At 37.3% G+C, this 27,295-nt stretch overlaps 1 protein-coding gene and 1 pseudogene across 2 annotated transcripts in view; both read right to left on the reverse strand.

Annotated features, from left to right (window-relative positions):
* Positions 1–27,295, reverse strand: part of LOC148372175 (poliovirus receptor homolog) — a 234,246-nt gene that overhangs the window by 66,651 nt on the left and 140,300 nt on the right. The window contains exon 7 of one of the 2 annotated variants that reach the window (XM_088326787.1): positions 5,649–13,885. The exons of the other annotated variant lie outside the window; for it this stretch is intronic. Coding sequence (XP_088182913.1) covers positions 13,377–13,885 — 509 coding nt within the window. The 3' untranslated portion in view covers positions 5,649–13,376. Of the gene's footprint in view, positions 1–5,648; positions 13,886–27,295 lie in introns of those variants that run through there. 2 annotated transcript variants of the gene reach the window in all.
* On the reverse strand, positions 18,134–18,353 carry LOC148372178 (U2 spliceosomal RNA; annotated as a pseudogene).

The raw sequence follows: 27,295 nt of genomic DNA on the forward strand, positions 1-27,295 counted from the left end.
AATAAATCACGTAAAAGAAAAAAGGAAAAGAGAGAAAACGGTAAAAAGAAAAGAAGAAAAATAGATAGGTGCTAGCTTTTGTGTACACATGACAGACAATCATGTCAGATTCGTCTAGATGAGCCTTATCTTATGTGAAATAAATCTCCACCAAAGAATATTTTTAAAAATGCTTGCATGTATGATGCTACTGTCGTTTTTGATTATTATTTAAATCAATCGAATTTTTTTCCTACAAATGCAGGTTTTTTTCAACCACTCGGAGCCGCTAAATAGTACACAGTGTGTCTTAAACGTGTGCTATCGATCAATACGTCACTCCACCACCAATTTTCTTAAAGCGGCGCTTCTCTACGTAGATAGCACAGCCCTTCTCTCTCACCCAGTGCACCCTCCAAGTTTATGCTCGAGTCGTGACAGACACGCTTTAACCACCTCTCCCACCCTGGCCTGCTGCTGCATTCCGCCTGTCAGGCATGAAAACGGGCCAAATCTGTGTTCCCACCCCAATTACAAGCTAAGAAGACAGAAGAAACAGAAAGGGAAAATGCCAAGTCAAATTTAAATGTTCTGCTACTGTGGCAACATCACAAATTGACATAAACACATGAAAAAAAATCACCATGCAGAGTGCAAGGGGCTGCAACCAGAAATGTAAACTTGTTACGGCTCCTGAACAAAAACCTGTCCATATTTTGTCACTATGGGAACAGAGCCAATGAGAGACAACTGACACTTTATTTGCATTACTGGCTTTATTTTCAAAATATTATGCAATGGAAGTAGAGGTAAGATCTTCGACCCAAGCCGGACTTGAAATTCGGGTCGGGCTTAAATGTCAATCATTACATTCAGGTTTGGGACGGGCCAGGTTTCTCTCTTGCTGACTTTTTAAAAAATTATCCACCCAGTGGTGTGATTAAATGTAAGTGTGGTTAAGCCCCACTAGATGTAGCTACTGCTTTAAAAATTAGAACCTCTGCTTGTTTACGGCAGTGGCCACAACCATTTGCGACGTGCTATTGAAACCCAGTTGTATGTGAGGCCATGTTGGATGTTCCACAAGTTACAAAATAAACAAATGTTCATCATCCACGAATCAGTAAATTCATGACACACCTGTCATTTTACTTTGTGGTGGATCCACGTGATGGATTCTGGGGCATGTGGTTGCGTCGGCCAAAAACACCCTTCCTCCTCCCGAGTCCCCGCAATTTAAAAAATGAAAATTCTGGTTTTCTTTGGGCTCTCTCCCTCAGATCAAGTTAATCGGTTGGGCTCAGGTTTGGTCAGGCTTTAATATTCGTGGTTTGGATATTTTAGGCCCGATCTTACCTTTAAATGGAAGGTATTTTAGCTCTCTAGTCAGCATGGTTAAACAGGATTGTTACATTGCTGCTTTTTTGGTTCGACTCTCTCGGCATTTGTTATGAAACATTTTTTTAAATATTTTTTAAGTTTGCAATGCAGTCATTTTATAAAAAAAAAATGATACCAGTTTAGTGCCTGAAATCTTTGATGTGTTTATCGGAATTAAAAAACTAACTCCAGGGTGGAATGCTTCAACTACTCAATGATCATTTCCAAGGAAAACTTATTGATGTCGATTGATACTAAAATGTATAGACTTGAAGTGGATCGATACCAAAATTCCCAGTATCGCCTGCCCCTTTTTGGTCCATTCTTGCCTCACGCGTGGAAAAAAAACAAAAACCCTTTCTGTGTCCGCCGTAGACAAAAGGTGCGTATCTGATGTGAACGAAGTGACCTCCATTGCATACAATTGGACCTGCCCCCCCATCCTTACATGGCCCCTTCCCTTCCCCACCACAACAGCCCCGGGGCCCTTAACCTGGATCTGAAGCCAAAGTGACAGCAGTCCCCACAGATGTGGACTTCAACTGCCACACGAGGAATTCTAAATCTAACAATTGAAACTAAATCAAATAGCTTTGTCTTTGTTGAATGAATGAAGGAATGGCCTTTATAGTCATTATACGAGTATAACACAGTAGGAGGCGTTAGGGGTAATTTTATGGGTGTGTCTTGAAAGAATGCTTCCAAAAAGAGACGTTTATTAATACAGACGCTGCCCGACCTACGAACGAGTTAGGTTCCGGACGATCGTTTGTAAGTTGAATGTGTTCGTTGCTTCAGTGCTTTATTGTGTATGTTTAGGGTTTATATACGTATGTTTAAGGCTTGTATAAGTAACCTGTATTGTTTTGTACTAAAAAAATAAACATTAATAAAATAATATGCTCTACAAAGAAAAATTAAGTGAGGTTTAACTCACTTTTGGGAGATGCGCTTCAAGAGGTCCTCCTCCGTGGTAAAAAGTGGCCAAAAAAAGCGTTCTGACCATTTTCTCAACAGCATCAAGCTTTCTTATTCCAGTTTCATTTCAAAAGAAACGGCTCACCTCTCCTTTACACTTTACACTGACCATAGCGAATGGATGCACGAAATATTAAACAATAAAAATGTCAAAGTTCTTAGCGCGCTGAAGTTAGTGTTGGCGTAGAATGTGAGTTGCGCATGAATGATGTCAGTAGGGCGACAAATGTTGCGAGAGTTGGTGCAGGAGCGTAGGCGAGCGCGAAAGTTTAGTTTTGCAGAGAATTCGGTGTGTTTACGAAGAGCCCGTAAGTGTTTCTGAGGTTTCATGAAGGAGGAGCAATCAATCACCTACACAAAACGACACGCTACATTGGTGGCAGCGGTGGGATTGCGAGCAGGTGAAGGAGAGATGTTTACATACGAACTAGGAAGAGGAAGCCGATTTTTTAACTTCCGGGTGGATGCTGCTTGACCTCTCACAGTGCGGCGGAAAGAAGCACTACAGTTGTGTCTTGTACTCGGAAAAAGGTGCACACAATACAAAATCCAACTTACAGCAATGTCCAGACATTTTTCGACAACCCGAAAAAAATGATCGTATCTGGCGGAATCCGTAACTCAAATGTCCGTAAGTCGGGAGGCGTCTGTAGTTAACTGTGTATGTAAAGAAAAACTTGAATCGAATCATCTTCGTTGTCATTGATATCAACATTGTGAAACATTGTATGCAACGAGATTGGACGTGACATTTGTTTTTTAAATTTGGTGTGACGTGATTTGAGCTGGTACAGTGGAGTTTGTGGGTGGATGCAGAGGGGAGGAGAAGACAGTGGATTCAATTGAAAAGTGATTTTAAACATCAATTGGCTTCTTATTTTCAACAATCCTAATCAACGATTGTTTTTTGTCCATTGTTGTAACTCAGGATGACCAGATCCACAATAACAAAAGTATATTTTTTTCCTTTTCCAACTCATGTATGATTACAAGTTTGTTTTGTTTGTTTCTATTTTTCGCATTTTTGCCCACTGATGTAGGATCATGAGAGAGTATTTCTTTTTGGAACTGATCCATCATTACGAGTACTTTATTCATTTTTGCAACTGATGCATAATGACAACAGCATATTTTTTCATATTTAGAAGTGATCCATAATTACAAATGAGTTTGTTTTTTAAAAAATGATCTATGAATACAAGATAATTTGTTTTTAATTTTCGGAAATGATCTGTGAGAGTATTTCTGTCATTCTATCAACTTTATCTGATATGGGAGATTCTTTTTTTTAATATATTTTCTGCCATTATTTTATTTATTTTTTTCATTTTTTTAGGTGCGAGCTATGATTAAAAGAGATAATTATAACTTTTATCTAATTCAATCTATTTTTTTAACAACTGATCTATGATGATGAAAGAGTATATGTGGATTTTCTCATTAATTATTTTAATTTTGGTAAATGATTCATGATTAGGAAACAGTACTTTTTTTCGATTCGTGCAAGTGATCTAGAATCAGGTTGTGGTTTTTTCCGCCATTTTTTGAACTGATCAATGACATCGAGTACGGGTATTTGTTATTATCGTTTTCCTTTTTAAAACTGATCTTTAATATGTTTTTTTTCTTTTTTTCTTCAAATTTTGCAAGTGATGACTTTTTTGTAAAATGTGTTTTATCATTACGAGTTATCTTGTTTTCATGTTTACAACTGCTTTCTGATTCATGTTTTTTTAATTTATTTCAACTATGATTACGAGTTCTATGATTCTATGATTACCGATCTATGACAACTCGTAATTATTTTTTGAACTGAATTATGATAGCAAATGGTTTTTTCAGTTTTGCAACTCTATTATTAGTTTTTTTCAAACATATTTTCTATGATTACTCATTACTTTTGGATTTTTACAACTGACCTGTGAATGAGTAGTTTAACATTTGTATATGATTACGTGTAATTATTTTTTGAAAACCTTTTTTGCAACTGATTTAGGATTACTACTGTTCATTTTTTATTTTATTTTGGAACTTATGATGACGATATATTTTCCATTTTTTGCACCAGATCTAGGACAATGCATTTTTTCACAAGATTACGATTTATTATTTTTGCAACTGATTTGTTGGGTTTTTTATTTTAGGAACCGATTTATGATTAAAATCCTTCGATTTTTGCAACTGATCTATGATGAGGATTTAAAAAAATAGATTTTCGATGATTACGAGTTTATTTTTCATTTTTGATTAATGAGTTTTTTTTTAAATTTATTTTCCAAAAATACAACTTTTCTCATTTTTACAACTGAGCTATGAGTATTTCTTTTGTTACTTCCTTTATGATAACAAGTTCTTATTATTGTTATTTGTCTATGATTAGAACTTTTTTTTTATGAGTAATGGTTTTATCATTAGGGCAGCATGGCGGCACAGTGGTTAGCGCGTGTACGGCACAGTTCTGAGGACATGAGATCAAACCTCCTGTGTGGAGTTTGCATGTTCTTCCTGTGCTTGCGTGGGTTTATTATTACTCTCCGGTTTCCTCCCACATTCCAAAAACATGCACGTCAGGTCAATTGGTCGGTCCAAATTGTCCCTAGGTGTGAAGGAGCAAGTGAGTTGTCTGTCTCTATGTGCCCTGGGTGGCTGGCAACCAGTTCAGGGTGTCAACTGCCCACTGCCTGGAGATAGCTGGGACGGGCTCCAACACCCCCGCGACCCTACTGAGGATAAGCGGTGCAGATAATAGATGGATTTTATCAATTTTTTAGTAAAATTTTTAAAAAATATTTCCATGATCACGAGTTATCTTTTCTCATTTTTACAACTGATAGGAGTATTTTTGGATGTCATTTTTACTATGATTACAAGTTATCAATTTTTGCAACTGATCTATGATTACCGGGACTAGTATTTGTTTTTGGAAACTGATTTATGATTACGGGTTTTTTTATTTTTGCAACTGACCTATGATTATGAATGTTTTATTTTTAATATGTTCTTTTGTCATTTGTGCAACCAATTTATGATAACTAGCATTTATTTACTTTATTTTTCATAATTACGAGGTATTGTGACCGGCTTTTCATTTTTGAAAAGTAGAGAACAAAGCCTATGCCTAGGACACTTGAGGTTAAAATAAATAAATTAAAATTTATATACATATAATTATTTTGTAAGTTTATGACGCACTTCCAACCTTCATGTTGAGTCCACCAATTATTTTGCATCTGCAAAGATCGACGATCCGCACATCTGCTCTAAGGCTCCACACTCTCAAAAAGTAAAAATAATACTGCAGACTCTAAAACTTCAAAATTCAACACGTATTTTTTAATCAGTACAACTTCAACAGAGTACGAAAAAAAAATAATCCAAAAACGTGACCACGCGACCGTAAAAGCGCAAACGAGTCCAATCCACTCGTTTGTTTATCAGCTTCTCGTAAATCAATAAGAAAAAAAGAATACAAATAAAAACAAGTTCCACAGAGCAGTCGATAAAAGCACATTTGAGAGTTACGAGTGTTTGTTTGCTGCAAAATTGCGAACGAGCACGGAAAATAAACCTCGTTTTGTGATAAAGCGCTGGGAAAATAAAAAACCTGAAAAGAAATCCTTCATGCGCCGCCGTCACAGATACACAAAAACGTGACACCATAAATTAGTACTTTGCTTTTTTTTCTCACCATTTCCTCGTATTTATATATTTATACTATTTACACGGGAATGATTTGCTTTTTATTCTCGCGGGTGAGATGAAATATGTTAAGGCTTTGTGAAGTTATTGATATTGAGATAAAAACATAAAACATAAAAAAGGAGAGATCAGATAAAAAAAAAAATCAAGGATAAGAGCAAGGACACGCTCAAAATGCTAGCTAACGGGGCTAATGATGCTAACAAGGCTAAGTTAGCATCAAGAAAAAATGTCAATGTATCATAGATCAGATGTGTCGACGTAAAAAACCCAAATCTTCAAATGTAGGCTGACGTTAGCCTCTTCCTAACAGGGCTAAGTTAGCACTTTCGAGTTAGCGCTCTCATATAATACATCAAACATAATATCTTTAACGCTAGAAAAAAAATGATGAGTTAGCTAAAGTTTGTATTAGCTAATAACAGATTTAGCTAGCAAACCATCTTCCGAATTTCAATATCTTGACTGTTTCAAGCACATCTGGTGTTATACGGCACATAAATCGGTCTGCCAAAATTGACTAAAACAAGGTTTCAGACAAAATACATTTTGGGGCAGGTGTTAGCATAGCTAGTGTGTCAATTACCTACATTTTACTGTCAGTTCTTGTTGATATTGTGACAACACTCATTGCTATGGTAAAACTGGCCTTGTTGCAATATCAGGGGGAAAATCGTGAGATTCTAGCAGGGCTAAAGCCTTTACCTTGCTAACAAGGCTAAGTTAGCATCAAAACAAAACGATGAATCGTCTCTGATGTGCCAAGAACAAATGCGGATTCCATGAATGTCAACTTAGAATGACCTCTTGCTAACAGGGTTATCATTTATGAGTAGCAGGATTTAATAATAATTTAATGAAAAATGAGGACTAAGCTAACAACTGAGTCATATAGAAAACAATCTTGCAATTTCAATCAAATGACACATTTTTTAAGCACATCTGGTGTTATACGGCACGTCATGTGGCACGCCAAAATTGATCAACAGAAGCGATTCAGAAAAAATATACTTTGCGTCTCATATCCTACAGTTTCAAGCTTTTAGGGTTGCTGTTGTAAAATAGGCTTGTTGCAATAATTTGTTTCTATGACAAGGTCAGGGAAACACTTATTATGCTAGCAGGGCTAACGTCGCTGGATGCTAAATAGGCTAAGTTAGCATCAAGACAAAAAGTGGAAGAATCATCTCTCAGATGAGCCAACGTTAAGTACAATTTGGACATAAGGTTGCTAACTTGCTAACAAGGCAAAGTAGCATCAAGACAAAACTTGGTTGAATCGCCTGTGCGAATATAGTGTGAAAGTAGCCTTTAGCCAACTGGGCTACGTTAGTATTCTTGAGTTAGCGCCCTAGCACAATACATCATCAGATTTCGATTACTCAAATGGTAAAAGCGCTAGCAAAATCTAATGGAGAATGAAGTAAAAAAATAAAATAAAAAATAAAAAAGGAATTCTTGCTCTTTATTTTTGATCATGAGCTATTCATCGGAAAGTGGAGAACTTGATAAATAAGCAAAAATAATTGAAAATTAGCAAAATGATAATAATTCATATATTTTGCACAACGATCCCACTGCAATCGTAAATATTGAATCTCTTCAACATTTTCGATATTTGCTTTCTTCTTGCACAAATTCTTCTTTGTGTTTAAATGAGTCAGTAGTGTCTCTCACAGGCCAGTCCTGGTACTGCAGCAATATACTGTGAATACACCTTAAAGTTTTTTTTTTTTCAAGTGAAGTGATTCTTCCACCTCGTCATTAACAATTCCCATCCCCTTCCATCTAAAAATCGATGCAAATAAAATCAATCGGGAAGTGCGTATCCCACTTAAGTGAAGGAAGCTAGCGAGACCCCGTGGTTGTACGAGGGCGGCGAAGAGGACCAATCATCGAAAAAGGTTTCACGATTATTCAGGCGACAGAAACGCTGGTTTTCTTATTGGATGTCAAAACGGTGTGTGCTTTTTGTGTCGCTGAAATGAAAACAAAAACGATACAAGCTGAGCCAACAACTCGTATGCGTGTACATTCAGAATGACTTTCCCTTTAAGTTGCGCCAATATTTACAAATATATCCACAATTATTTTGTTGTTTTTTTCCACAATAAAAAATACATTTATAGTATACACAGACACCTCAACACCGAAAGATGTACATATATGATTTCAATTTTTTACCCAGCCCCCTTTTGCCACCATTTTTAAATTCCTAAACACGTCAATAAACGTTCGCACGTTTCTTTGTAGTTGTGCCTCACATACAAGTGCAAAAATAATGTTGTAACTTGCCTATAATACGGTGAGTTTGATCTTTTTTAACGTTATATGAGGGATGTTTTGGGGTCGGTCGCTGATGGGATATCGAGTGGTCGCCACACATAAAAGGGTAAATTACTGATATAATGTAGATACTAAAACAAGGATGATATGTGTGAATTGAGTCATTTCATGAAAACAGAAAAAAGGAATTTACCAAGGAGTTATCTTACGTTTTAGAAACAGTACATGGACGGTTCATCAAGTTATATATAGCATGCAACAAGCTAGGTAGAATTACTGCCGTGATGAGTTGTCATTGGATTGTTTACAATTATTAGTTTATGACATATATGATTTCACCGCTGCGTGATAGCGTTAATGTTTAAGTGTAGTATAACTTTTAAAAAAGTGAGGTTGCCGATTTACAGTATAGTTCCGATTTTGGAAATGTCCGATGTTTGAATATTCAACTAGTCCGTCAACAATTTAGTCAATACATTCACGGAAAAGAATAATTCAGGCAATGAATCCTAAACCAAAACATTAGCATATCATCATTGTCATGTGAAGAAATACGCGTCTCCAAAATTCGTTTTTTAAGGATGAAAAGAAACAAATGTTCCCACAAATAAAATGTAAACGTTACAAATACCATTTCAAGCCAGTTCCCAATGTGCTTCGTTGTCATTGGATTGTTTGAGTCATATTTTATATTCGTTATGATTTCAGCATTAGCGTTGCAGTGAGGTTCAACTTCGTACGAAGAGAGGGTACTCATTTTTTGTTCCAATTTTTGAAATGTGAATGATCTGTAAAAAGGTTCAAAAAAGGAAGAGAGAGAAAGAAAAAGGGATTGATATACACTGTATACATAAATATTAAATGAAAAACCAAGAATGTTTAGATCATGTTTTTCCTCCAACAGAAACCATATATTTCCATTATCAAACATTTTTTAAAAAGTGCCAGGGCGCCACTAGGGTGTACATATTGATGACCCTGTGCTAGCTTCTTAGCTAGCCTATGTGGCAAAGAAAAAGCCCAGCCTTAGCATTTCATCTCCCTCCTCATCTCTCTCTCACCAAAGGTAGCGGTTAGCAAGCACGCTATTCAAGGTTAAAAGCCCAGGTTTAGTCACGGTGGCCTCGGGCGCCACTTCAGCCTCTGTTTGACCCGTTGGCCAATCAGAAGGTCAAAAAAATCCACCAATCGGTGACTAAACGGCGAAGGCGGCCATCGCTAGGGCCTCCGGTGGCTCGTTAGCGAAATGAATTAAGAGTGCTGAGACAATCGAGCCGGCGGCACGTCATAAAGTTTGGCCGCGTGTCGCCGATTAGTCAATAGAAAAGCCTAGCTTTTATGTCCGGTGCGATCAATTGCGCACACTTAGCGGCGTGCACTAATGGAGAAAAATATTGCGTGATCTCGCAGGAAAATCTATTGATGCTAATAGAGGTTGGTGGCAGGGTGGGGGGAATGGACGCTTGGGTGAGTTTGTCTGGCCTGACAAGTTATTGACAGATTTTACAGTGCCTAGCGAATGTATTGGCCCCCAAGATTTTCGTCATGTGGACAAATTTTAGGCTTCAAACTTAAAGCTAAAAGACTGAAAGTATGTTTCGAGAGTCAACAACATGTAAGACACAAGCGTAAAGCGGGATGAAAAGATTAACATTTAATATTCTAGTTGGAAAAAACTGAAAAGTAGGTGTTGCAAATAAATTGCACCCCCGTGCTCTCAGCTCAGCCAACTTCAGAAGAAATGATTGCTGAATGATCCAATGTCGACCTAAAAGACTCAATGACAGAGCGCACCTGTGTGTCATTAAGTCTTAGTTTAAAAGCACCTAATCTGTGATGGGCTCAAAAGTCTGTAAAATAAGTCACTGGAGAACAGACAGCTCTATGGGGACCAAAGAACACACCAGGCAGGAATGGGATAAAGTTGAGGAAAAGTTCAAAGCAGGAACGGTATACAAAGTATGAGTACTGTGCAAGCAATGATATCATAAAACCACTGCAACCTGGCTGTCCCTCTAAAACGTCCATCCCAAACAAGGAGAAAACTAATCACAGAAGCAACAATTAGGCCTATGATCATATTGGATGACCTGCTCAGAATAAATCTGCTCTTTATGGAAGAGTGGTAAGAAGAAAGTCCTTTCTTAAAGAATGCCATAAAAAAGGCCTGTTTGGTGTTTACAAGAAGCCCCATGGGAGACAAATCACGTGTGGAACAAGATGTACTGGTCAAATGAGACCAATAGTGAACGTTTTGGGCTGAATGCAAAGCGTTACGTTTTGCGTAGGAGTAACACTGCACATCACCCTGAATACACAATTCCCACGGTCAAACATGGTGGTGGTAGCATCATGCTTTGAGGTTGATTTTTTTTTAGCGGGGACTAGGAGGATCATTAGAGTTGATCGGAAGATGGCTGGACCCAAGTACAAGGGGATTCTGGTAGAAAATCAGTCTGCAAGAGACCTGAGAATGCGGCACAGGTTTACCTTTCAAAAGGAAAACGAACCTAAACATAAAGCTACATCTACATTGGAATTGTTTAAAATTAACAATATAAATGTGTCAGAATGGCCAAGCCAAAGTGCAGCTCTCAATCCTATTAAGAATTTGTAGAAAAAACTGAACAATGTGTCAAGATGTGCAAATTGAAAGGGACATACTCCACCAGACTTGTGGCTGTGATCGTAACAAAAGGAGGTTGTACAAAGTATCAACTCAAAAGGGGCCAATATTTTTGCAACATGTTTTTCTATGTATCTGAACAGAATATAAAATGTTGAATACGTTTGGTTACTCTTCACGATTATTGTCCATTCTTTGAAGCCTGGAACATGGCCGTATGTCTTGGGGGGGCAATACCTCTGTAAGGCACTGTATTTGGAAAAATACGACTCGATGTTGATGCTAAATTGGGAGTTGTCGGGAGCAAAAAACTCATTTAGCGGCTACCTTTTAGCCCCTGGCGCTTAGCATGACGCTCTCGAATGTGTTCAGCGTTTTTCGCAGTGGCTGGGAAACGGAGACAGATGCGAAAGAGGGAAAGATAAAGCTATGTTTTCTTATGTGATTCATTAAAAAAAAAGAAAAAGAAAACCTGCTTTGCCCCAACTCTCAGCTTTGAATGAGACAACGTGGGCGGGACAACGTCGAAGTTTGCCCTAAAAATGTAGTAGATGACAAAAAAGGTGACTTTAATTTTGGGTCTGCACTAAACTTGTATCACATAATTCGTCACTGGCAAAAAAAAAAAAAAAAACCCTAAAACTATTTCCGAAATTAGTTTTTGTGTATCTAAAATCGTTCCTCAGTGGTTTATTTTCAGTCGACACCCAGTATACGGTGTCCCCATCTTATGACCTTTTCAGGTTACGGTGTGGAAGGTTTTGTTTTTTGGGCCCGTCTTTACAAAATGTTCTTCTCTTTATAATGATAACTAATTATTTCATGTGCCCAAAAACGTAATTTCCGGTGCCATTTGTTGGCATCTTATAAAATGCTGGTTTTCTATTTTTTTGCGTTACAGCAATAAAATGTTAATATGCTATTGGCTGAACTACCTTCCACAATGCCTTTCTATTTGTTCAGTTCAGAATCTTGTGTCAGCGACACATTCCAGAACTTTTTAAGAAAATTGATTCCCTATGGGACTTGCAGTGGTGCTAAAGGGAGATGCAGAAACTATAAAAACCATGGAAACGTAGCCTGCGATTACCAAGAAATATGAAAAAGGTACACACATTGTTACCTTGTCTAAGAAATATGGTGGTAACCAATCGTCGATTGGGACTTTTAGTGAAAACAAGGAGGCAGTTAAAACAAGGAAATCTTCTCAGGGCATGCCAATCCTCACTGCCTCTCTACTGTACTAGCTCAAGTTATGTCACACCAAAGGTAAATACAATTGAATGTTTCCCTTACATGTATTATTTCTATAAACTCGCGTATATTACACAAAAGCGATTCGTAAACTGAACTGGAAGTTCTGAAGTCATTTGCTAATTAGCAGAGGTTTCTATCCCCCACTATACAGCAATTTCACGTGCAAACCCCACCACAGAAATGATTTATGTCTCATTCCGGGGATCTAGTGTAATTGTTTTCGAAATATGTCAAAAAGAAATGTATTGTTGCTATCAAGTAAAAAAATATAAATAAATAATGTCAAATAATCTCCTTTTTTCATTCAAATTCCGAATTATGGAGCATTTTTCCCACAATAGTGAGAAAATATTTGTATGTTTGTTGCTGATTAGATTGTCGAACAATCCTATGACAACAAATACAGGCTAAATGTGCAGACACCACAAAGTTATATTTTAATACATATTTCCATTTATTTTGACGTTCAAAGTTTTTATTTTGTTTGATTTGATGCACCTTAAGAATACAATTTTCAATTTTGACGCTGAATGTAATTTATAAGCTTAAAACATAGCAAAGAGCCTACGGCAGAGTTTTCAAATACGATTAAACGCGAGTAGAAATAAAATGGTTATAAGGACGGTTTCCGGATACTTTGGATTATACATATCAGGATTATTCACTTATTTCCCTTTGAAAAAGTCAAACAAAACAAACTAAAGAAATATTAATTTACCTGTTAATGGCAGGGCCTAATCATGTCTATGGCAAAACAACTCTACAACTAAAATGTTTTAGATTTCTATTCTTACATTTTTCAAAAATATTTTTTTTAGGGGAATCAATAGCGACATAAAAAGTGATAAAAAAAAAAGAGCAATTTTCAGTTTGAACCAAGCGACAAAAACAACAGGCGTCAGGAAATAAGGACCCCCACCCCCGCCGCTCATCAAGGCGACCGATTACATAAAAGCAAAACAATTTCCCACAGGGGAGCGGAAAATCCCCGGCATGTAGGCCGAAACCCCATTCCATCGTTCCCATTTTGTCAAATAACAACCTTCCTCCTCTAGTCACTTTCGAGGCGACACTGATGAATAATAGCATAAATGCAAAATACACATTTTTAAAATAAAAACGAACTCCTTTTCCCGACGAGGCACAACATTCTCCAAGATTTCCCTTCCGCCTATACGTAAACGGCAGTCCGGGAGATCACAGATCCGTCCCGCTGGGACTCCATGTCGTCGTCCAGGTAGTCCCCGCCAATCATCTGGTCCGGTTGGGTCGAGGGGCGGAGCTGCAAGATGGGGGCGGCGCCCGTGAAGCGATCGTAGCGTTCGTCTTCCTCCAATTCGTCAAATTTGCGGCGCTCTGCGTCATCCAATTCGCTGCTGAGCAGGATGTCCTGTGCGGTGGGCGTGGCCGCCAGCCCCTCGGGCCGCGTTCCTCCGCTCCCTAGGTTGTTCTTGTCACCCGCGGGCACAGATCCATCATCGTAAACGTAGATGGGGCCGTTGTTGTTACTAACGCCACCCGTGCCATTCTTGCTAGCTTTCTTGGCTCGGTAGCCTTGCTGCTGGCGCCGACTGCGCGTCACCAGAACAGCCACCAGGGCGGCGACCAAGAGCAGGGCCAGGAGGGAGCCGATCACGGCGCCTGCCACCACGCCGGAATTGGACGGGCTCACCGAAGGTTCTGCGGGACGTAGGGGGGAGAGAGGAGGAAAAGGGGGAGAGAAAAAGGGGGAGAAGAGTGTGAATTGTGTCGAGAAAGGAAAGTCATCCCACGCCAAGTGTGAAAGGGGGAAGGTTGGGGAGCACCGAAGAGTGGATGTCGGTGTACTCATAATGACACTTCAAGAATTTATTTGATAAATTATTATAAATTGTAAATATTCTCATTTAGAAAAAATATTTTAATAAAGCAAAACTAAATAAAGACAATATCACAAGACTTCAAAAATGATAGTTAAAAAGAAAGAATCATGAGAGTTCAAACTCCTGAGTAAACATTATTTGTTATAATATATTTTACCATATTTTCCGAACTATAAAAAACCCAAATTGACCATAGATTTGAAAGCATTCTGTATAACTAGGTGCGCCTCATAAAACTCAGTGGATACGATTGGAAATGCATTCAGTATTTGTGCAATAATTGATCAATCGATAATCATCTCTTGCCCAAATCGCAATAAATTGCATGCAGCGGGTATTCAAACCCAGTTAATTGCAGATTGGAAGCCAGCATTTATCATTAAACTACCAATGGTACAGGTGACATGTGAAAAGGCATTAGAGCTTATCTCTATATGACACTGTTTTACTCACGGTACCAGAAACACTACCACAGTGCATTTTGATACGTAAAACAGTCTCTCCACTTCTTCATCTGTGCGTCAATAACGTCAAAATAAAGTATTTCAACAAAATACTATACAAGCTCTTTTATGTACTTATGCATACTAAATCGAGAGATTCCTTTTTGTATGCCAGCTGTACCATTGGTAGTCTAGTAGAAAAGTGTAGGCACTCTCACCATCGTGATACAGGTTTAATTCCCATACTAAGGAAACTTTTATTTATATATATATATATATATATATATATATATTATATTATATAATATAATAGCCAGGTGGAAAAAAACAAAGTCTGAAGGAAAACATTTGTTATGATTCAGTAGATCTGGGTTCCTGCATTGTGTTCTTCATTCTGATTGGCTCAACAGCCCCTCGCCCCTTTTTTCCTGTGCCTCAAAAATAGCTTGATGAACCCACATTACATACGTGCAGATCTTTTTCAACTTAAAATGTCTTCAAAAGCCATCATGTCAACTAAAAGCTCTGGACAAAATGTGGCCAGGCCCAAAAGGCTGAGGAATATTCTATCATTCTATTCTTGGTTTTCGTATATAATTAAGTATTTACTAAAAAAAAAAAAAAAAAAAAAAAAAAAGGTTTGTGGGTTTTAAATATCCAAGACCTTATTGGAATGCAATCATTGCAAAAAATGAGAGATTATTTTACTTATTAACGAGAGCTGGGGTGACACGGTTAAATGTATACAGGCAGCCAAAATTTGAGTTATTTTATTGAGGTAACAAGCTGCAGGTTATACTCAAGTAAATACAGTACTCAATGCATGCGGACTGCCATTAATACAATGTATTTTCATATACATTTTTACTTAAAGTTCAAATCAGTGTGCAAGGAAACACTGTTTTGTAATTCATTCCTCATATGAGCATTTGAACGAACCTACTAGGTCACAATAGTTGTCCGAGAAGTATTTTGTGTCGGATCAGACGGCTAAGGTAAAGTGGCGCACATCCAGGTGGCCCCTTCCTGCCCTGACATTTCCTATTGCTAACCCCCCAAAAAGGTCTCAGGCACTTTGTCCTTCAGCCTTGTGAGTATCGGTTCAAGGCTGCTGCGGCTGGCCCCTAAATGCAAATCTCAGGTGAGGGGTTGCACACTCAAAGCTACACTGCCGTTCAAAAGTTGGGGGTCACTCAGACAATTATGTTTTTTTCATGAAAAAGTCACAATTTTATTCATCAAATAAGTTGCCCAATGTCTGTTATTTTGCCCATATTAATCGACTGTATTCCTTCTGTTGGCCATTCTCAGATATGGCTTTTTTTTTTGCCACTCTGCCTTAAAAGCCAGAATTTCGGAGTCAACTCTTAACTGTTGGTGTTGACACTGTTGTTTTGTAGTTACTAAGAAACCAAGTTGCTAGTGGAAGACCTGTAAGAAGTCTATTTCTCAAACTTGGGACTCTAATGTGCTTGCCCTCTTGCTTCTCTTTCTATTCTGGTTAGAGCCTATTTGTGCTGTTCAGAGGGGTAGTACGGTAGTTTCTTGGCGATATCTCGCATGGAATATCCTTCATTTCTTAGAACAGGAATAGACGTTTTTTTTCCGGGCATTCTGAAAGTTTAATCACACCCACATATGTGAACGCTCCAGATACTCGACAAGATCGATGGAAGGTCAGTTGTTTTAGCTTCTCTAACCAACTAAACTGTTTTCAATAGTGCTAACATCATTGCACGACAGGCCTTTTATAGCTAGTTTTCGAACTTCTCCACTACCATTAAAAGAAAACAAAACGGTGCGACAAATATGTCTGCGATTAACATATGCGATTCTTAATCTTTCGTGTGCATTTATAAAAACATGATTTTTAGATCTCAAGTAAATCATGAATATATTTGTGCATCTGAACAATGCGTGTGTTATTATTGTGACACATCTCTCCCCAAATGTCGGTTACGTTTTCAGTTGCAGGGATTTCTAGGAATATACTAGCGTAAGTTTTTGCACAGCCCCCAAAAAAATACCATAATTGATACGTACTCCTTGCACTAATATTTCATAGTGGCCTCTTGAGGTGTACCGTGCACCTGTGCTCTTGGACGTGACCCATAAGGGGCAGTGACGTTTCATATGACAATGCCTTTCAAATTAATAATAGTAATAACGAGGGAGAAATAAATGCAACTGCAATGCGAAGCCACCACAGAGCAGTTTCGGCATCATTTTTAAGCCGTCTTGTTGAGAAACTTGGCTACAATTTCAAGCACTTGCAAGCGCTTCACCCAAAATTCAAATGCACATCAATCCTTGAAAACACAAAATAAAAATTCAAGTATTTTAAAGGAGTTCAAGAACCCGTTTATGTAATTAAAAAAAACAATGTACTATTAGAACCCTGGACTGCTGGTGTCTGGAAACTGGCCTTTATAAAAAAAATACATTTGCAGCTAAAATTGCCATATACCACGTTAACAATGTATGGGGTATATTTCTGACTAGTTTAACCCTCTTCTTGTGTTAGAGTCGACACCGACCAGTATTGAATTTTAAATGCAAACAACACATACAAGAAAAATTGTCAATACATTCTAAAATGATCTAATGGAAATTGCTGCATTATTATTGTTAGGGTCGGTTTTGACCTGGCTATAAAAACTAACTACCGCTAAAACTGAAAACATTAAGTGGACTGTCAGTCAACATAGCAGCTCCTCTCCCACTCAGTGGATTCTACTTTTGAAGTGTTTCCAGCATATCTGCACAAAAATTAAAAACAAAAGATTTGTCAAGACATGTAAGACTAATTCAGCGTAGAGCTACTAATATACAGAGTATTTTGGGGCTATGTCACTTCAGACCTTTCAGATAAAAGTAAGCCATGGGAGTATGGCATCAAAATCTGGGCAGCCTGTTATGCCAAAATCAACTATATCCGAAATCTAATTATCTACACAGATAAAGCGGAGAAAAAAGAAAAAGAAAATGTGTATTATAAATGTATATAAACGTATAGTTAATATTAAAATTAAAAAAATCTTGCAGATATGTTGTAATACCCATCAGTTATAGCCAGGTCACAGAAAACCCATTTATTTATCAATATAATTATCTTGAAGTTCATTCTACCATTTTTTAAATCAAAAATTCATTTTTGTGTTCTGTGATTCAAAATATCACTTTCTTTCCGATACATGTTGTTATTTGCAGAGGATAATGAATATGTGCACGCTGTTAGGATGTTTTTATCATTTATCGACTCGTTAATACTAGTTAGATATCACTGATTCAAAATACAAGTTGCATTTGTTTTTGATAAATTCTGTTCTTTGCAGAAGATAAATATGTGCATGTGAGCAGTGTTAGTATGTTTTAATTTGAATTATTCATCAATGCTAGGTCGGACTTGGAGCTATTGGGGTCGACTTACTGGCAGAACAAAGGACCAAAACAAATATTTTAGTAGGGGGTTTTTAAGGGTTATTGATCTATCTTCGTTATCCATTATCCATTATCCGTTATCGGTCAGTTCATAATACGCTACAAAGCCTAGGTGCCGGGACACTTACTCTCAGCCAAAAGGCCAAGCTAAGGTCCTAGCCCTAAAGCCTTGCTGCGATCATTGCGAATGCACCGTTCCCGGAGGTACTGCAATACCGGGCCAATGCATGGAGTGGACAGAGCAAGCTCATATTCCATCTTCGAAATGCAAAAATCAAAGATAGTGACTTCATAGAAAGTACACAAAAGGCCAAGCTAAGGACCCTGGGTGAACCACCTTCATGATCATGGTATCTCCCCTGCCAGGTAAGTATACTCTTAACCAAAAGGCTAAGCTAAGGTCCCAGGTTTATTTGAAATGAAGAGAAACAAGAGTAGCATCTCCGGTCAGAGATGTCATCATATTTCTCAGAATTGGTAGTCAAGGAAGTCTATCAAAGCAACCAACAAAGGAAAAAAAATGGTGATGTACTATTGTTTTAGCATATTTTACAGCTAATTTAGGTTACGGGTCACCAGTAACCTGCCAACAGTGGGCGTGTTACCTAAACATAGTTCCCCCAGGCTTTTTCCATTAAAATCTAAGACTTTAAGATCTTTTTCCGAACAAATCCAATGAAATTTGAGACCAATTTCGCACTCCTTCTGGCATACATTTATGAAACAGTAATGCAAAAGAATCTGTCAGAATAACAAGAAAACAAGATTAGACAGGGACAAGTAATAATCACTTTTTAATAAAACAATACAGTTTGAGAATGTGCACACCGGGTGCTAATGTACTACAAATACAGCCCTGTAAACCGCTGCTGCAATCTTTTAACACTGTGAGAAAGAAAACTGCGTGTTTGTGGGGCTGTACTACACAAAACAACATCTTAACATGTTAGACAAAATATATACTTTACAAAACCACAAGGGGTTAAACCTACACTTTCCCATCCCAAAGTTACTCCGACCATGACAGCAGGTTAGAGACTGACTGTACGTGAAGATCAAACGTAATGCTGCATTTTGGAAAACGCAAATCTGGATTTTCCGACCAACACATTGCATTTATCAGTCAGAGATCGATAAGTTGGAGAAAATGAAAAATGATTTTACGACACATCGTTCCATACTTTTGTTAGCTTACCTATTATACAGTTACTAGCTCTATCACGCAGATTATACAGGAAAAAATGTAAGACCTTTTAAAGGCCTTGACTTGCAGTTATCAAATTTAAGACGTTTTCAAGTTATCAAGACTCCGCGGGATCCCTGCCAAAGTTAACACCAATGAAGGGTTAATGACATCTTCATTGGAAAAAAATATTTTTTTTTCTTTCAAATATAAGGACATTCCTAAGTGACTGCAAACTCTTGTTTGTATGTGTGTCTATGGTGGAGTGAAAGGGATGGTGGGTTTTAAGCAGTGCAGGGGTGGATGTTGATGAATGGAGCGGAATTAGAAGAGGAGGAGGAGGTGATGGAAGAGGTTGAGTGAGTGACAAAGTGATGCAGCGGAATGACAGGATCTCCTTCAAGGCATGAAGGAAAAGCAGGATAGAGAAACGGGGTGGAGAAACGCTCCCTCGCCCCTCCAGACGTCCATTTGATTGGTGGAGCCACAAAACGAAGCCTCTTAAATTTTGCTGGGAATGGCAACAGGCGAGGACGTTTTCACGCGCTCGGCCGTATTTCTAAATCAAAGTTCCTGCGCTCGCTCATCCTTTCCCGAGAACTTTCACGCAATCATTTTTTTTCTTTTTTAAGATGTTTTATTTGACAGCAAAAAGACAAAAAGCAACCACCAGCCTCAGCTTGAGCTTGAAAAGTGAAGCCGTTCATCTCTCATATTTACTCATCCTGCGGGTGACCTTCCTTCAAGTAGACCATGAGCTGGCGGTTTGTCACAAGACCGTCATCCACTTTGCCCGAATAACTCGCCACCTATTTTAATTGTGTCACATCATCAAAAACACCCACACCAAACTACAGAAAGCTTTTCCCTTGCAGACTTTATCTAGAACAGTGCTTCTTTGAATTTAGTTTTGTATTTTTTTTTATTATAGCTATTTTTTGCCCTGTATCACCTGTGATACCTTCAGTCAAGTACACATAACGAACGTACATAGCGTAATTTTTGGATTATTGGGCGCATCTTTTCTGAAATATTTTTCATACATAAAACACACTGATAATAAGGTGCATGACACTACAACTGTAATTGTTGCATGAAAAACATAAGAAAATAATGGAAACGTATTTTATAGAACAAACTATCATTAGGATATCTTGTTTCACAAACATAATGGATTAATTCATAAATATTTACCATATAAGGTAGCATTTCATTGTAACAATATTTATCCAATTTTATTTATATATACCATATGTTCCAGGTCATAACGCGTGCTGATTACAAGACGCAAATGGCAATTTTTTTTTTTAGGTGCGCCTTATAGTCCGGGAAATACAGTAGTTAGATTTTAAAACATTAAAAAGAAAAGAAGAAAAAAAAAAATAATATTCAAGGAATACACAACCTACAAAATAAGAGTTTGATCAAAAATAGCTCAAATTTGGTTCCCAAAAGTTGGATGACAAACAAATATGAAAAGTAGTTAAGTTATTTCATCTAAAACCACACGAATGTAAAATGGTACTCACGTACATGCTGTCTGCACTATGTTTGTTCACTGCTCAAAACAGACACAGCACAAAAACCTGAAAACTTGTGCCAACACTACCTCATACGAATATAATGGTACTAATGTCTATGTTCTTGCACATGTCGACTGCACTACGTTTACTGCTCACCTTGCACAATGTCTGACCATTTCCTTTTTTCTGCACTATGTTGTCTATGTTTGCACCAATGCATATGCTGACTATTTTTTGCACTATGATGACTTTGCACCAAATGCAATATTGCACAACCCTTACGATACCAACGGTATCACGACAACACTGTATGTAACATCCCACATGCCGACATTTCTTGTGTAAATACCATGTAAATTATAACTATAGCCTTATCCCCCTTGTTTTATAACCTTATCTTCTCTGTTCCTTTATCTTCTTGGCTCATACCTCATTGTGAATGTGTAAAACTGGAGTGTCATGCCCAATTTCGTTGTCACAATATGTTAACCCATTTTGTAACAATGACAATAAAGGTATATTCTATTCTATTCTATTCTAAAAGAAAAAGTAGACTGCTCAAATAAATGTGAGCCTGAATTTAGTCCAAAAAGTAAGCCACAACTTGGATGATTTCAAGCCGTCTCTGGGATTTTTTGTGAAAAAAAATCTAATCAAACAAAACTCTTTGGCTAGTTGCAAACAAAATTAACATTTTTGTAAATAGTTAAACAAAAAAACATGATTAAGCGATATTAAACCAGATAAAGGTTGTTAAGATTTTTTTAAAAAGATGGCCTACATTTGAGCATTTTAGAGGAGTTATTGTATTTTGAAAAAAATTGACAAACCACCTAATGTGTCCACCCATGCCCTAAATGATGGACATGTTCTAAATGACCCAAATTTGGAGATTTCATTAAAAAAATTAACAAAAAATATGGGAAAATTAATCTAAATGATGGACATGTTCAGTGTTGCCAAAATTAGGTCATTTTTTTAATTTTTTGACCCAACCATTTTCATATTTTTTTGAATGAAAAATCAACTCATGTACTAAACATAATGCTAGTTGTTAAGGTCTCATAAAAAAAAACGATTGGATATCTTGCTGAAGTTTTTAAGGGTTGATTTAAAAAAAAGAGGCCCATATTTGAAGCTCGTCCAATGTTGCATATCATTGATACCTCTTTTGACCAAACTGCTTCCATGACATTGAAAATTAAACATGAAATTATCGTATTTCAGTACAAAATGGAAATATAAAAACCATGTTCAACCATTACCCTTTAATGATTTCATTATGGATGCTTCTTTTGAAACATATTTCAAAATCTCCCATTCCCATTAGAATCTTGAGATGCACTTTTCAAATATAAGCAATCCGATTCAGAAACCATCAGATTCCCTCCACCAACTGTTACTCGACACTAGAACTGCATATCAGTGCTTGGAGAACGATGAGGCAGCACGACCAAGTGTAAAAGTCCACGGTTAATCTCCAGTTCCTCGCATGATTTAGGTCAGGGGATGCGTTTAGCAATATCTGGCAGAGCAGACGCGCTTCAATTGGCACAATAAAGGAAGAGATTTACTGGAGTGCGCTAGCGGGCTAGCAAAGCCATCGGAATCGCGGCGTTGCCGCTTGGCACTGGCTTTACTGTGCCTGCGGTTCAAAGCTCGAGATGATTTTTGGGAAGCTGGCCAGCACACGGCATGCAACTCTGTGACTGTTTCCGGTTAGCAGGGGGGGGTGACAATGCATTTAAAATGTCACCAAAATGGCTTAAATGTATTCCAAATTTCAAAATTATTACCAAGATTGTTTCATATAACTTCTCTCAGGCAAACACCGAGGCGCGGATGCATGTTTTTATCCCCTCACGTTTAGACTGGTGTAATTCCCTGCGCTCCTGATTCCCCCAAAAGAATGTTGCAATTGATCATTTTTCATCATTTGAAAAAGTCTCAGGCAAACACCAAGGTACTGATGTATGCCTATCTCCTCTTACTTAGATGATTGTAATTCCATGCTCTCCGGACTCCCCAAATAGATGAGTGCAAGCCTGCAGCTGTTGCAAAAGCACATTAAACCACTTTCTAAATTGCTGCATTGGTTTCTCGTGCGTTTCGGGATCGATTTAAACGTGTGAAAAAGTAATGTGATCCAACTGAACTCTGATAAAAAAAAAAAAAAAAACACCAGGTCAAAACATTTTTTTCTGCTATTCTTCGAAGAGAATGAAACTAAACTATTCATAGTTTTTACGGCATCTTATCTGTTGTTTATTATTAATGTGGTGATGCAAAGATGATTCCCTCTTATAAATATTACATGACGAGTCAGCTAATTAAATTCAACAAATGTTAAATGTTCGATAAGGTAATGTTACTTGAAGTCGTTTTTTTTTCAAATTATGGAATACAATCATGATAATAAAACTTAAGTGCTTTGTGTCATGCATTTTTAATGAAAATTGGTTAACGACTTTGTCCATAATTTTAAAAGGATGGGAAATTATAATTATAAGAAATGTGGCTAGAAGTGAGAAGTGACGTTATAATTCACAAACAAGTAATTTTTTTTGTGTGTTCAAGAAATATTCAGCAATTTACTATATTAATAATGTTATATGGTTATATAATACAATATAACTGTTTTCCAGTAAGAAAAGTCACTGTATTCATTAGAAAAATTAATAAAAAAATGTTTTTTAATAGACATTTGGCGGTTGTCCTGTCCCTTTCCTTGAGCATTGTTTAATCTAGAACATCAAATACTGTCGTATTTGTTGTTTTGTATTCAAACAAATTCCACACTCAAGCTTGATTTTCACACGAGGCCAAATAGAACAAAGCCCATAGTAATAGTAATCAGAAATGTTTACATATAACTAGATGCGTCATAAACCCTGCATTTCTTGTGACATCAGGATGAGGCCCAATAGAAGGAAGCCAAGAGTAATACTATTAAATGGGCTCATATATGAAAACTATAATGGGTCATTCACCCTATGTGTCTTGTGACACTAGAAAGAGGCCAAAAAGAATAAAGCCAATAGAAGTACGTGCAAAGACACGTGAGGAGGCAAAAAAGAATTAAGTCCATAGTAAACACCCTGCATAACTCAAGATAAAAATAAAAGAATGAAGCCCTAAGTAGGACCGAGCATGTCTTGTGACACCACTTAGAGCAAAAAGAACTGACTCCATTAATAAATAAGTAAATATATGATAACTATTTGCATCACACATCTTTTTTGTGACACCAGAAGTAGGCCTATATTATTAATATATGATAACTATTGTATATGTAACGCACCCTGCATGTCTTGCAACTCCAGGAAGACGCCAAAAAGAGTAAAGCCCATAGTAATGCTCGTAAATGAGTCAATATAAGATAACTTTATGGTTTTGTCTTGTGACAAAAGGAATAGGTTAATAAGAATGATGCCTATACTAATAATAGTAAATTAGTTCTTATCTCATCTCATTAGCTGCACCGCTTATCCTCAGTTGGGTCGCGGGGGTGCTGGATCCCATCCCAGCAATTATCGGGCTGTGGGCAAACCCTGGATGTCTTGGGACACCAGGAAGAGGCCAAAGTAAAAAAAAAAAAAAAAAATGAAGTCCATAGTAAAGAAGTTATATTTGATAACCATATAAAATCTTACTGTATAAAGAAAATATATTGTCAAGTTCGAGTTATATGGCTCAGTGAGCAAAAAGTTTCGGATTAAAATGATAAAATTGAAATATTCAGCTCCCATTCAGTTTTAATAGAGCTTTTTAACAATGGATTTGTCTTAGGGATATAACATTCACCTGACTAATCCAATAAGGAAGGTAAGAAAACTAAAATCTGAACTTGATTGAATTCTGGGTCAAATCGACCTAATTTAAATTGTGAATGTCAACAAATATTAAAAAAAAGTAATTGTTTTTCTTCGGATACGCTGCAAAAATGTCAAAGAGTGCGCTTTTCCCTTTTCAGAACATCAAACAAAAGAGCAGGTATGAATATGGGTCGGTGGTTAAAAATTTGAGAAGGGTGTGGAGGAGATAAGTTCCAGTATACAGTACAACCCAACAAAGTATTGGTATGTTATTTTTTATTGTGACTGAATTTAGCCTCAAGTCGCTTGCGTGAAAGCGGCATCAATTTAGCTGGGCTCAGTTACTACGGTGACAGTTTCTCGACAGCTAGGCGGCTTCAGACCAGCCTAAGAATTATCCACAGATACATCTGTCAATTCTACTGTCAATCGAGTGAAAAATTAATGGCTTTTACAGCAATCCCGTGGACTTTTTTTTGTATAATTTCAATCAACCTGCATTCAAATTTTAAATAAAGGCCATACCTTATTGTCATTTAATTAAACTGATTATCCAATCTTAAGCATTTACAACACTTCAACTTAAATTCAAGCACGTTTCAATTCTTAAAAGCAGCATTAGAACTCAAGCATTTTCAAGGATTTCAAGCATCCATACAAACCCTGAAATAAGTAGTGGTGACACGCTGCAGTCATAAAGATCGGTACCTTTCCCTCGGTTGCCCCGGCTAACACTGTCCAGGATTAACCAGCCTCCATCTTGTTATGATGCAGAACCACACAAGCTCCATTAATCAAATCTGCAACACCAATATTTTTCCAGAAACAAATTACGGTGCTCAAGCACCTGGACTGGAGCTTCTCCGTTGGCACTCCTGCAGATGTCTCCTCAAAGCCATTTTCTCTGCCATCTTTAATTCACACCCGCATTTCTGTCATGTTACATCTCGCCTCAGAAGCCCCGGGAAGAAAATTAATCGTGTCATGTGGTGATATCTTAGGTTTATTTCAATATTCCCCTCCGGCTCTAAGAACCAACTGGGCTCAGACGAGATTACGGTTTAGGTGACTATGTTGCTAAGACCCCCTGAAAATTGAACTAAAAAAGAAAATATGGATTGCAAAAATCTATAATAAATGTTACATTTACTTATATGTGGTACTGTACTATGAGTGGTAAATATGGCAAAATTATGTCACAACCTTTTTTAAACACAAAATTAAGACTCCCAATTTTTAACTGCAAAACGGCCACTCGGGGGCAGCCAATATTGTAATCAGCCTCCATACCTTAAAATAGGCTGCTTTTCGCACCGAATGGTATCTGTATTTGCTCAATGTTATGTTCTTCATATTGCATTTCAGACAAATTCATGAAGCCAATTTCTATATTTTCCAAAACAGACTATATTGGCAACTTAGACGTGTCAAAATGTATTTCAATTCTGCCATTTTAAGATATGTATGGCTCTCACAGCTACCCAAACTGTCAGTTGTGGGGGCACCATACGAACCCTAAAATCCATTGAGATAGTACATGGTTACCAGCAGGAGGAAAAGCCTCCTGGTCTCACTTGGATACAGCACCTTTATAATCTGGTCGCCGTTGTTTTTCAGTGAATAGCTTTGCAAACTTGATTTAAGGTAATCCATCGTAAATAAATGCATCATATCCAAGCTTTTAAGTTGCAGCAATGGAAAATGAATGATTACCACAGGTAAAATTGAAACTGACAAACTCGTTAAACAATTTGTGCATGGTGCCAGCTTGTAATATACTTAATAATCATGTAGGTAAAATTATTCTCACAGTTCGAACAATAAGGCATGGATGTAATATGACGTAGTACAGTAGTAATAAACACTGCTTACCTACTGCTCAAATAAAAATAAGCATAGTGGTCCCACCAAGACGCCATATGTTTCCAAAGGAATTTGAAGAGAAAGTTTTTTTTTTCCATCAAAATTTGCCCGATTGAATGCCAAAGACACTGGCAGCTCGCACACATTTCTAGCATTGGTAGTTAAGGTCCATGACACAAGCATCTACTGATAAATTAGTTTGCATTAACTGCTAAAGTGATGCTAGCGCCTGAATTGAAGCTGGCTACTAAATCTAATGGAGCTAGTGGCAAAGAAAAAAGAAAAAAGAAAAAATAACGAAACTTCTGGCAAAGGGATGCCAGAAAAGAATAAGGACGATCAAAAGATTTTTCAATTGTTTGAAATGACCATGTTTAAAGGAACATTGTGTATTATACGGAGTTGAGTAAAAGGCAACAATACATGAACAATCATATAAATGTTCATTTTTTTAAGAACACACATAGGTCGAGAAAGTTGTATTTATTTTACATAACATGAGCTTCACCGAGAGGGAGCCAACATGATTGTCCGGCATCTTGCTAAGAGTAGATGTAAAAAATTTAAAAATAACTTATGTACGACTGCGAGCAAAAGTAAAAAATTGTGAGGCTTGGTCACTTCGAGTCTCAGTAGTTCTTCCTTGTGATTTGTAGCACACGTTTTCGGTTGCACTGCACCACACAGCGACATTAATGGTTTAATATATACAGTGGGACCTCGCTACTTCACGGTTCCACGTTCGCGGGTTCAGAGCTTCGTGGGTCTAAAAAAAAAGTAATAATAAAATAAAATAAAAAATAAAAATTTATATATATATATATATATATATATATATATATATATATATTTTTTTTTTTATTAGTTTTTTTTAAGCATTTTTTGAAGGGGCGTCGCTACTTCGCAGATTTTTACTTTTCGTGGGTAGTTTTGGTCCCCATTAACCGCGATAACCGAGGG

This window comes from Urocampus carinirostris, chromosome 2, assembly GCF_059441175.1.
Source record: "Urocampus carinirostris isolate Australia breed hairy pipefish chromosome 2, RoL_Ucar_1.0, whole genome shotgun sequence".
NCBI classification, from domain to species: domain Eukaryota; kingdom Metazoa; phylum Chordata; class Actinopteri; order Syngnathiformes; family Syngnathidae; genus Urocampus; species Urocampus carinirostris.